We start from the raw sequence: 12,560 nt of genomic DNA on the forward strand, positions 1-12,560 counted from the left end.
TGAGGATATGCAGGTCTTTGGACTCCTCCATCGTCAGTCCACAACAAAACGACGGTTGGAGGAGGAACGCCTCATCTTCCGGCTAGGAACTCTCCAACCACAAGGGATGAACTCGGGTTTCACCAGTTTCCTCATTTCCCCTCCCCCCACCTTGTCTCAGTCAAATCCATCGAATTCAGCACCGCCTTCCTAACCTGCAATCTTCTTCCCGACCTCTCCGCCCCCACCCCCGTCTGACCTATCACCCTCACCTTGACCTCTTTCCACCTATCACATTTCCGACGCCCCTCCCCCAAGTCCCTCCTCCCTACCTTTTATCTTAGCCTGCTGGACAAACTTTCCTCATTCCTGAAGAAGGGCTTATGCCCGATACGTCGATTCTCCTGTTCCCTGGATGCTGTCTGACCTGCTGCGCTTTTCCAGCAACACATTTCCAGCTCTATATCCATTAGAGGTAATGGTACAGTGCTATACAATGGGTTGGGATTGTCTCTGGGAATTCACAATATTTATTGTGGGGACCATGGCATGATATCACGTGACATCAGGGAAAACATTGGCAAGAAAACCTCCTGCGCATTAGTCAAAAGGCACCTCAGTGAATGAGTCAGTACTCCTGATATGTTGAACATCACAAAGGAGAGGCACTCATGACAATTTATTTGGGGGGGGGGGGGGGGAGAGGCGGGGTGTTGGTAACTTCAATGTCTATCACCAAGAATGGACCATTTCTTCCAATATGACAGCTATGAACAGATGTGAACCATTCAGCTCTGAGCATTTCCAGAATCAAGATTGATCTGTCTGGTCTTTTGCCTCAACTCCCCTTTCTTTTGCATTCGCTATATCCCTTAATTCACAGATGGCAAAAAAAATCTGTCTATGACAGCCTTAAGTATATCAACCATGACATATTTGTAAGCATCTGGAGCAGAAAATTCCTAGATTTATAAACCACTGACAAAAAAAGAGTTACTCTGTGCCTCAGTCCCAAATGATCAACTTCTTATCCTGCAAGCATCATCTTCCTTAGAAATGAACTCCAAAACTGTGCACAGAATTCCAAATGTGGTAAAATGTAGCAAGATTTTCTTGTTCTTGTACTCCAGTCCACTTATAATAAAAACAGCAACATGTTTGTCCTCTTAATGGCTTACTGTACCTGCACACTAACTTTGTGTTCATTGTACGAACACACTGAATTGTCTTTCAATACCAACATTTAGAAGTTTCATATGTTTTTTTAAAATCTACTTTCCTATTCTCACTCTAAAAGTGAAGCACTTTACACTTCCTCACATTTGTCTCTACCTGTCACCTTATTGTCTATCACAGCAACATAAGGAGACATCTCACTATCGCTTTCTCAAAGGCAACAACAGATGGGCAATAAATGCTGGCCCAGCCAGAAAAGCCAATATCCCACAAGCATATAAAGAAAATAAAATTTCAACTGTCCATATCTCTTTGCAGCATCTTTTTGCCTTCCTCATAGTTTGCATTCCCACCCAGCTATGCAGAGATATTTTATTTTCTTTCTCTTCTTCAAAGTCATTGATATTGATCATAAATAACTGAAGACAAATACTGACTCTTGTGACACTTCACTGGTTATGACTTGTTAACTTGAGGTTGTGCCATTTATGCCTACTCTGTACTTCTTTCCTATCCTTAATACATGATAATATATTACTACCAACGCCATGAGACTTAATTTTGTATCTTAACTTTGTGCTGTTTTATCAAATGGATTTGGAAATCTATGTAAATTACATTTATCTACCATATGTTTTACATTCTCAAGATCTCTAAAAAAAATTGTCATCCAAAATTTCCCTTTTATAAAAACATTTTGATGTTGGTCAATCACGTGAGAGTTTAAGCATATTGTTAAGACTTCCTGAATAAGAGATTCTAGTACTTTCCTGATGACCCATATCAGGAAATCACATCTGCATTTCCCAGTATTCTCTTTCTTGCCTTTCTACAGTAAGCTATTCTTTAACCACCAGTCCCCTGAGGTTATTCTAGAATCTAGGGAATTTTGGAAAATCATAAACACTTTAAAAAAATAAAGTGGAAAATACATCAAATCTCTCTGAAGCTACTTCTTTTGAACCAGGGGGTGCAGACCAACATGTCCTGGAGTGTTTGGTTTTTTAAGTGTATTTAATAATTTTACTCTGATACTATTAAATTATATTAAGTACCTCACTCTAATTACCTGTCTGATTACCCTTTCTGTGTACCTATGTCAGTTTCTACAAGTCACCAGACAGGCATAAAGAACAAAAATAATTTATTCAATATCTCTGTTGTTTGTTGATTCCCCTTGATAATTTTGACTGTCTTAGCCATTAAAGGGCCAATATTCGCTGTTCCTTCCCTCCTCCTTTTTTGGTAAAATCTCTTATAAGTTGTTCTTATATCCCTGTTGAGCCCATGTGTTCTCATTTCCTTCTTAACAACTTTTTAATAGTGTTTATGGGGCAGGAATTTCAGCACCCTTTGAGATACCATTATCTGACAGCTCTGCAAGCGGGGAAGCAGTCATGGGTCATAATTTTCTCACCTGTCAGCCTTATTGGATGGAAAGCAGTTGCAACAGTGTGTGCACTCGCGGGAAGTACTTATTTCTATACAACCTCTGCCAGCGCAGATACATTCACACCAATTGGTCCTCGTACACAGTTAGAAAGGATGGCAATGGGTGAAAGAGGGATTTTATCCTGTGCTCCCTCTTTAGAACAGACTCGATCCAGTTTCTTGGTTTAAATGTTTATTCATGCATGCATGGGAGATGTATATATCAAAAAATGGTGTTCAGCTCACAATTACAAACTTCCAATCAACTATTTCTACAGATAATAATTGCTAATCAAAAGGTTACACATGTCTTTATGGAACTAAGTTCACGTTGTCTACATTCTGGGTTAGTACACATGACTGTATGATCCAATCATATTTAAATGCATACATGTGACTATACTACCCCATTGTATCGTAACATGTTCACATCTTCTTGCTTTAAGTACATCTTTAATTGTAATTTGAGATCAGAAAGCCCATACTGTCTAATTTTCACCATTCACTTCATGACAGAATGGCACTAGTTACCAGGAAGAGATGAAAGAAGCAGAGGTAGCTATGGGGAGAGCAAACCTGACTCAGCCCAGCTGACTGACAGCTTTGGGAGTCACAGGAAGTTGGCTGTACTTTGGTACCAGTATGAGGTGTATGCCTATATGCGGAAGTTACCAGCAATATACATCCTCACTTCCTGCAAGAACCCATCCCATGCTCCCAAGTTCACTGTCACAGGCCTGCTGCAATGTTCCAATGAGCCTCAGCACAAACTCAACATACAACATCTCACTTTCCACTCAGGGACCATGCAGCCTCTTACGCACATTGAGTTCAAGAACTTCAGAACTTGATTCCATCCTCCCATGTTTCTTTATCCACCCCACACCCTGTTATGACATGGGTTGCCTTTAAAACAGTCACCCATTCTCACGTTCTCCTACGTTCATTACCATATTATATGGGTTACATTCAGCACAGCTAACCCATTTTCTTCTGCTCTTAGCTCTTCATTATCACTTATTCAGCTTTTGTTTTGCCTTGACCTGCTAATCCATAATCTCCTTGTTTACCTATCCTTTTCAATTCTCTTTAGGCTCCATCTCCACCCATTCACTCAGTTTTCCCTTTACCTCCTACCCCCAGTCTTTGGATTCAGCATAAATACTGTGTCTTTTCCCAGCTTGCAATCTGTTCTTGCTATCAAAAACCGCAGAGTGAATGTCTTTAGAGAGGGTAAAGAGGACTTTTCAGATAATATTGCCAGGACTAGGAAACTACAGCGATGAGGAACGATTTGACACACTGGAATTGTTTTCCTTGGGTCAAAGATATTTAATTGTATACAAAGTTCTAAGGGGTCTGGATAGAGCAGATGGGAAGGACCTATTTCGCTTAGCAGAGAAATTAGTGACTCAGAGGCACAGGTGTACAGTGATTGGTGCAGAGATTAAAGAGGAACTGGGGAACATGTTTGTCATTAAAAGGTTGGTTGTGGTCTGAAACTCATTACCTGAAATGAAGTAGTGGGAGAAACCCTCAATTCATTTAAAAGATGACTGGAAATGCATCAAGTGCTGTAACCTGTAGGAATATGGATCAAATGGTGGAAAGTTGGATTAAGCTGGATGTTTCATTTTTCAAATAGCAGTCACAACTGATCAAGGGGCTTCTTTCTGTGTCATGGACTTTCAATGATTCCATGATGTTCTGTTTGAGTTCTACCAGGTCACTTGACACAAAACTGCGTTAGAGCCTTGGCCCAAAAATAGGCAAAGGAACTGAATAGAAGAGGGGAAGAATGAGTCACTGCTTATGTTCATTGCAGTGAGCCCCTTAGTCTTTCTCTCTGCAATATGAGTAGAATGATCATTTTTCATTTAGGCTTCCCTTGAAATTTGCTAATTATGTTAAGTTAAGGTGATGGGAGTAATTCTGACATTGTGCAAAATACAAAATGAGGAATAGCAAATTATTTTGAAATGTGAAATACCCAGTACTTTTTACAATGGCATAATGTCATAGTTTTTCACACAACTGTGTGCTAACCATTTGATGGTTGATTAATTAACCTGGGTGAAACAAAATTACATCAATATGCAGAAGTTAGTTAATCTCAGTAAAATATAAATTGAATTTCCTGTGTATTAAATTGGTCATGTTAATCTCATTTACTGTGATTGGCACTGCAGTGCACTGATACAGATACTGCAATGACAGCAGGCTCTGTAACTATACCAATACACCAAAAGGGAAACTGACTTGTCTTCAGATAAACTGTTCAACTTTTAGTCTTTTATTCCAGTTCTGTAGTTTCTGCACACAAGTTTAGTGTTGAGAGTGGATCAAGTTACCCACTACACTATGATTTCAAACTAATATTTACCTTTACTGTGCTGACATGGGAAATTATAGTTCACACATACAACGAATACAAATCTGGAGGAAAAAACAATTCCTTTTTAATGGGACTATAATTTACAGACTGTTCTGAAGAATCTGAAATAAACATATAGTCTTTAAATATCACTGTACAGCAGTTTATTTTTAGTTTAAAAATTACTGAGTATGAATAACTTCCTCATTCTATGATCTACCGATTTCTCTAATGCTCATAACAATAGTAATGAGTATTAATGTAGCACTTTTAATGCAATAAAATGTCTCAAAGTAATTCAAAAGGACTTTTGAAAGCAATATTTGACACCAAGCCTGTAAGAAGATATTACAGCAGGAGGAAGTCCTGACTGTAGGATTGAGGCGAATGAAAGTAAAACCAACAGTGTGGAGCCATTTTAAACAAGGATGCACCAGAGATCAGAATTAAATGAACATTAGATGCAGATGTGGAACGGAGGAGATTTCAGAGATAGGGAGGGGCATATAGAGATATTAGCAATGAGTGTTCTTGGGGCCATTCACACTTAAGTGCAAATTGCTGTACCCCAGGAATGGTTATACAAGTGACAAGATTTTAGTTTATGGATGTAACTCTATGTATGGTCTGGAGTTGTTGACTCAAATCAGTGACTTGGACTTGAGAAATGGCTGGAGTTACTTTTTTTTGACTTGTGAATTGACTTGGACAAAATTAGCTTGGTGACAATCCTTGATTTAAAAGCAAAAGGTAATATTTAACTCCCGCATGCTGTGCAAAGTTTGGTGAGAACCACGGTACCTGGGACCAGGACAACCTTTGTGAGGGGCGAGGATAACGACAAGGTGGGTCTCAGAGGGTGCCTGGTGAATGAGGGGGTAGGGAACCACAACATATGAAGTCCAGCACAACTCTATCTCCTCTTTCTGCCTGACCACAACCATTGCTCCTGCTCACTGGCAGTTTTGTAAATTGGACTGCCAGACCAACAGCACTGATTGGTCAAGCAGGTAATTAACTAGGAATAGCCTAGGCACCAGAATTACCATTCCTTCCTTTCCCTCTAACCTTGTGCAAGGAGAGGTCTATTGTTCTCAGTGGAAACAACCTCAAGGTGAAGGATGCAATTGCAATTCATGGGTTTTTGACCACTTCCTGATGGTATCTGCTGTTCTTTCTGAAGGACAAACACAAAAAGGTTTGCATGGCCACCCCAGACCAAATTCTTACATCTCATACCTGTTCTAACTATTAGATGATTGCCCCTACCCACTGCAACCTTTTCATGGCTCTGTGCCTGAACCATAAGAGTTAGAAAGGAATGGGGAAAGAGAGAGGAGAGAGGGAGAAGCAAGAAAGATAGGGGTGTCATCCAGGAGAAAAGTGCAGGGGAAAAAAAGGACAGAAGACGCAGTAGGAAGATAGTAAATGGGCAAGAGAGAGGCAAGATGGAATATGGGAGACTGATAATGGAGAGGGACAGCAGAGAGGGGATAGGAGAGAAACGGACATTGGATTGGGGGCGATTATGAAATGCTGGAGGGGATCAAGCCACACAAGATCCTCACTGTCGCCAGGTCAAAATTCAGAAACTCACTTCTTAAGAGCATGGTGTGTAACCCTCCAATGTTATTGAGAAGTATACTCTTCCACTTTGTGAGTAGCTTTCTTGAAACTGAAAGCACATTGAACTGAAAAACAATGGTACAAAGTGTCAAATCTTCACAATTTGTATTCACTGCAGTGAGTTGCAGCCTCTCCTATGATCTACAATAAACCCTCATTTTGCATTTCCCCTACTGTCTCGCAAACCCTATTTCCCCAATGACCTTTCACCATCCCCATTTCATTTGAGCCCTTTATGTCACTATTCATCACAACCTCTCACAATCATAATCCCCTTCCTAAATGCAGGTCACAGTCAGTTACTGCGTTTCCTTGATGATACCCGTATGCTAGACTACCACATCTCACCCCATTACAATCAGTTTCTTCCTATTACTATAGCCCTTCCCTCAGCTAGCCAATACAATCAGACAAGTCCCAGATTAGAGCTGCCTGCAGCCTTGAGGATGCCATGGACAGATTCTATGGCACTCCCCACCCTCCCAGTTAATCCACCATCTATCTTCCTGATCAACATAGCCCAATCTCCTGCATGGCCTTACATGATGTCCCTGATTAACCATGACTCCCTTCTGCTGTTCACATACCCCATGCTTTTCATCCTCAAGTTGTGCTTGGCACAGGCACATGCAGCACCTCTGAAGGTAACATATCACCATGCCTTTCAACCACAAGTATTCCTTTTATTTAAACATTAACTATGCCCTTTGGCACAAGCTGATGTGCAATCTTCTGCTCTCAGCCACAGTTGCTGCCTTGCTTTTGGAGCTAAGCCACCAAATCTGAAATGCAATTGGTGTAATTCTTGGGACACAAATGCATACTGTTGAGGTTCTTTATACTTGATTGCAGGAAGGTCGACTTGCCTTTTGAGGAGCAACCCTCCGACGCAAACATCTTATTTTTGGACACTCATTCAATTATGTTGTCATACCCACCAAGTTTTTTGCCTCCACTTGAAGTGGAATACCATGCCCATATTATGGGCCAGATATGTCCTAAAAACAAGAATGAGTGAGTTGAATAGAAAACAAATCTGCTGGATCAAAACTTTGAATTTCCTACTGGTAAAGCAGCCCACACAAATAGTTTACAGATGGAAAGAGATTCATGTCAAGTTTAGCCTACATGGGGTCAGAGTCACAATTGACATCCCTAACAGAAATTTGCATTTCCTGTCCTCTGCCAAGTCTCCTCTGACAGGACTTTCTAGACAAGTGACCTCTGCTACCTAGAAGGACAAAGGCAAAAGATAAATGGGAACCGCACCATCTGCCAGCAAACCTCCAAGGCACACATCATCCTGACTTGGAACTATATTGCTATTCATTCACTGTCAAAATCCAACAACAGCATGGAGATATCTACACCCAAAGGGCTGCAAAAGTTCAAGAACACAGCTCCCTTCTCAAGGACAATTGAGAATGGGCAATAAATAATGGCCTATCCAATAATACCCACATCCTTAAAAGAAAAACAAAGAAAAAATGATATTTAATGGTTTTAGCATCCATGGATATCCATGTAATTAATTTTATTCATTTAATTTATTCTATAAGTCGAGAAAGGTTGCACAACTATCAACAAAATTCTCACTTCCTTATTTGTTTGCTTAAATTCACATCTGTGAGCTGGTAAATTCATAGTTTCTCCAAGAATGGGAAACTGGCTGGTGAACGAGGGAGTTTCCATCTTCGTGATTGTAAGTACTCTGTAAGCAAAAGCAATGTGGAAATGTTCTGTGTTTCACATTTTACTTGAATCCTCTTGTTATATTAATTGGCTAATTTAAGCCTTCATAAACAAAATAGTTTGATTAAAATACACATTTATAACTGAAGACTTTGCAGATTAATTTTTTTGAGGCTATATTTATATCTTGTTATTTTGCGTCTGCTATTTTAGAGATCTGAAATGCTTATGCTTTCAGTTGTATTTCTTTGGAAAATAAAAATTTAAAAATTAAAATACAGATCACCACAGGAAAATGTATTAAAATTGCTCATAAGTTGGAAGTAAAATTTACTTTCTGATGGTGCTTTAGGCAAATAATGAAGATTAAGTGTTTAGGTTCAAGTATGAAAATATGTATATTACACACCTTAGAGGCTTGTGTTATTAACAACAATTTGAACAATTAATTTTAATACACTTCAAATCTATTGATTTCACATGACCATATTTACCAAATAAATTTCTCTACTCTTCAGTCAGATAATAGAAGTGCTTAAAAAGAATTAGTCCAACTTTTTAAAAAGTTAGACTCTCAACTCTGTAAAAAAAAATCATCCCAGGATGTCATTCTTAATGCTACCATATATTTTCCACTCCTAATTGCCCTGAGGGGTTAAATTGGGTTACCAGTTCCAGCCTGTCTTGTTCCATTTGTTAGTGGTTTTGATACAATTAAGTACATTCTCAAAATTACTTCAGAGTTGCTGAGAATCAACTGTAATGGAGTGGGACTGGAGTCGCATATAAATGAGACTGTTTCACAGCGTTGTTCCTTCTCTTGGAGGATATTAAGAGACAATAGATTCTTACAGCAATCCAGTCACTTCCAGGTCATGTTAAATGTTCTATTTCCAAGATTTTAACTGTATTAAAGTTCTGAAATTACGGTACCACGATGAGATTAAACTCTCATTCTATATATTTATTAGCTCAGATTGTTGGATTTCTAGTCCAGTAATATAATGGCAAAAGGCATTAGATATCCAATTTACAATGAATCAGTAATGAAGGTAATGAGGCACATGTTAACAAGAGGACAACTCTGCAAGTATTGAATTAGTCAGTTCAAGAATTTGTTAATTGGAAGGTAACCCGCTCTGACCTGTCAGGACAATTAGGATTGTGCAATAAATGACACTCTTACGGGTGACATCCACATCCCCAAAATGATTTTTTTTAAGACTTGAGAGGCTAATATTTTTAAAAGTCAGAATACGTTTTATAAGCACCTCTACCAAATTGGTGAAGATTCTGGAGAAATTTTTATTCAGTCAATATGATTATTGAAGTATACCAAAATTAATTGTATTAATTGTTATTAATAGCACATGCTTGCAAGACACGTATATTTCATTCAGATTGGTGTAAGTTAGGAACTGAAACAGGGAACATTTTAATCTTTTTATTCTGATCAAAAATTCAAAGTGAACTTTTACAAAACAGTTTATGCAGAGTTGTGATTACTTAGATGTATGTGCTCAATAAAGGGAAATTCAAAACTTGCAAAAGTTAATGCAATACAGAAAGAAAAAAGGTTTACTAATCTTTGCTCTCATTCTACTTATGATGACTTGAACATTAATTTTAAACCAAAGAGGAAGTTAAACACCACAAATGCTGGAAATCTGAACTAAAATAGAAAATATTTGAGAAACGTAGCAGGCAAACAGAGTTAACATTTCAAGTCCAATGACTCTTCTTTGGTACTGAATTAAAAGAGAAATTTATTCACACCAATTCCCTTCTCTTATTCCATTGCATTGCATTGTCATTGTTAGTATTCCTCAGGGCAAAACTGTACCAATGAAAAAATCATGACAATGGTTAATTTTATTATTTGCCAATCATCTGACAGCAGTAATTTTTACTATTTGTTGTAGACATTGTCATTTTTGGCTAGCAACCAGGATCACTTGTTACACTATGTAGTTCACTTCATTTTCTGCCTATGTTTCTACCTTATCCTATAGTTACTCTTTATGGTGTAATCTCTATAGTGAGCAATCTGGAGCATGATTTGTTGAAAGGGAAAAGTTTATGTATTCTATCATTGGAAGTAGGCCAGGAATGGGCATAGGAGGCAAACATTTCTAAGAACAGAAGTAATTTTCTAACGACTTTGTACTGGATTCAAGGCCCAGCCCAATGGTACAGGGACTAAGAGAATTTCAAGCATGATTTATGACAGGTGTTCTTAGCTAGGTTCAATCATAAAATCCGTACAGCACTGAAGCAGGCCATTTGGCCCATAGAGTCCACATCAACTCTCTAACGAGCACCCCACCAAGATAGCATTTTCATTTACAGTTAGGCAAAGAGAATTTTATTCTGTAAGAATTTTAGGACCCTGGAACAACCTCGTACTGATATCTGTACTTCACAGAGTATAAATGGTCAGAGTGGAAGAAATTAGAACACACCAGAATGAAAAAATTCAGACTCTGTACCAGAGCAGACTACAACAGGTACATGAACTCACAAAGAGGAGAGAGATTAGTCATTTAATCTGGTTCATTACTACCCGAAAACCCGCTGAGGTGCATGGTTAAGATTTCTAACAATGAGTTATCAAATTTCTGAACTATTAAATTGATGAAAAAGACAAAAGCAGAAAATAAAGTAATTCTTCAGGTACAGTGAAGGCACTAACAGTGAAGTTAGTGAGTTTTTTTATGATTTTGACTGTTTGAATGACAAATTCAAATTTTATTCAACAAATTGGAAGTTTTATTGATATAAATCATAAAACTGAAAAATTGAATTAAAAATGCACAAATCTGACTACATGCCACCAAACTCTGAAATAAACCTCAGATGCTGGAAAGATTATCATAAATTGTCAGCTTTGGAAATCCTTCAGCCATTTTGGAAAAGGAATATCTTTATTCATCTCTAAGAAGATGGCATTTTGGAAATGGAAAACCAAGTTTTATTTTGAAAACAGCAGTTAGAACAGCAGAAGCTTTGACAGCTTTCAGTTTTAGACTTACAACAATGATTCAACAACAGCTTTAATGAACAAAGAATACAAGGCAACAAATTAGTGCACTAAAAGCTAAAAATTTTAAAAACCATTATGCACATCACAAAGATAATCAACAACTTCAGATGCCTACGAATGATCAAACAACGTAACAAAATATGTCCATATAGATCTTTCCAACTGAAAAATTCAAGCTATTGAATCCATTTGACAGATTAGCAAATTGGCAAATGTGGAAAACACAATTCCTAAATATTAAGTAGCTTCAGAATTGGGCACCAAATCAAATGAAGAACAGGTTAGTCAGTTCTCTAAAAACATCACATCATGTGTTACAGAAACAACAGAACAAACAAGACATGAGTGAAATTATGCTTCAGTGGCAGGTATCAACTTCCAGAAAAGTCTGCAAATGGTATATATAAATGAAGCAATCAGACCGTGCAGCTTAGGAAATTTACAAGAGTGGCCTCTCAGTCACTGAACTTCTGTTGAAAATAGATCTAATTCTAGAAGACCAGCCCAAATAGAGGTGGAATCATGGTCTAGAAAAGAAACATGACACAGCAACAGTTTAATTTAATTTAGAACATTCTACATGTCAACTTAAAGCACAAGACCAGAGAAGGCAGACCTCTCATTTGACCAATAAACTGAGTGCAACAACATCAACTCAAAATACTAAGCAATCAAATGCTATAATACATTGTCACAGATGTGGTTCCAAAATACTACATCAGTGAAGACATTTGCCAACAATGCAGTCATTGTAGCAAAACAAGTCACTTATTGAAAAGTTGCTAGTGAGAACACACCAAGCAAAGATCAAATAATTTCCAACCCACCATATACATTCATGCCTTGGAACAGAACTGTTAACAAAGTGTCAGTAGAGTCAGATGTACAGCATGGAAACAGACCCTTCAGTCCAACTTGTCCATGCCGAGCAGATATCCAAACCCAATCTAGTCCCACCTGCCAGCATCTGGCCCATTTCCCTCCAAACCCTTCCTATTCATATACCCATCCAAATGTCTTTTAAGTGTTGCAATTGTACCAGCCTCCACCACTTCCTCTGGCAGCTCATTCCACACATGTACCACCCTCTGTGAAAAAGTTGCCCCATAGGTCTCTTTTATATCTTTCCCCTCACACCCTAAACCTATGCCCTCTTGTTCTGGACTCCCCGACCCCAGGGAAAAGACTTTGCCTATTTATCCTATCCATGCTCCTCATAATTTTGTAAACCTCTATAAG

General features: G+C 38.3%; 2 protein-coding genes across 2 annotated transcripts in view; one reads left to right on the forward strand and one right to left on the reverse strand.

Annotated features, from left to right (window-relative positions):
* LOC122555118 (gamma-aminobutyric acid receptor subunit rho-3-like) overlaps positions 1–12,560 on the reverse strand; it is a 116,695-nt gene that overhangs the window by 92,856 nt on the left and 11,279 nt on the right. The gene's annotated exons all lie outside the window — the stretch shown is intronic.
* The window catches only part of LOC122555117 (cytochrome b-245 heavy chain), a 46,965-nt gene continuing 42,631 nt past the window's right edge, over positions 8,227–12,560 (forward strand). The window contains exon 1 of the mRNA XM_043700813.1: positions 8,227–8,288. Coding sequence (XP_043556748.1) covers positions 8,244–8,288 — 45 coding nt within the window. The 5' untranslated portion in view covers positions 8,227–8,243. The remainder of the gene's footprint in view (positions 8,289–12,560) is intronic.

The sequence above is a fragment of the Chiloscyllium plagiosum genome, chromosome 12, assembly GCF_004010195.1.
Source record: "Chiloscyllium plagiosum isolate BGI_BamShark_2017 chromosome 12, ASM401019v2, whole genome shotgun sequence".
Classification (NCBI taxonomy): Eukaryota; Metazoa; Chordata; class Chondrichthyes; order Orectolobiformes; family Hemiscylliidae; genus Chiloscyllium; species Chiloscyllium plagiosum.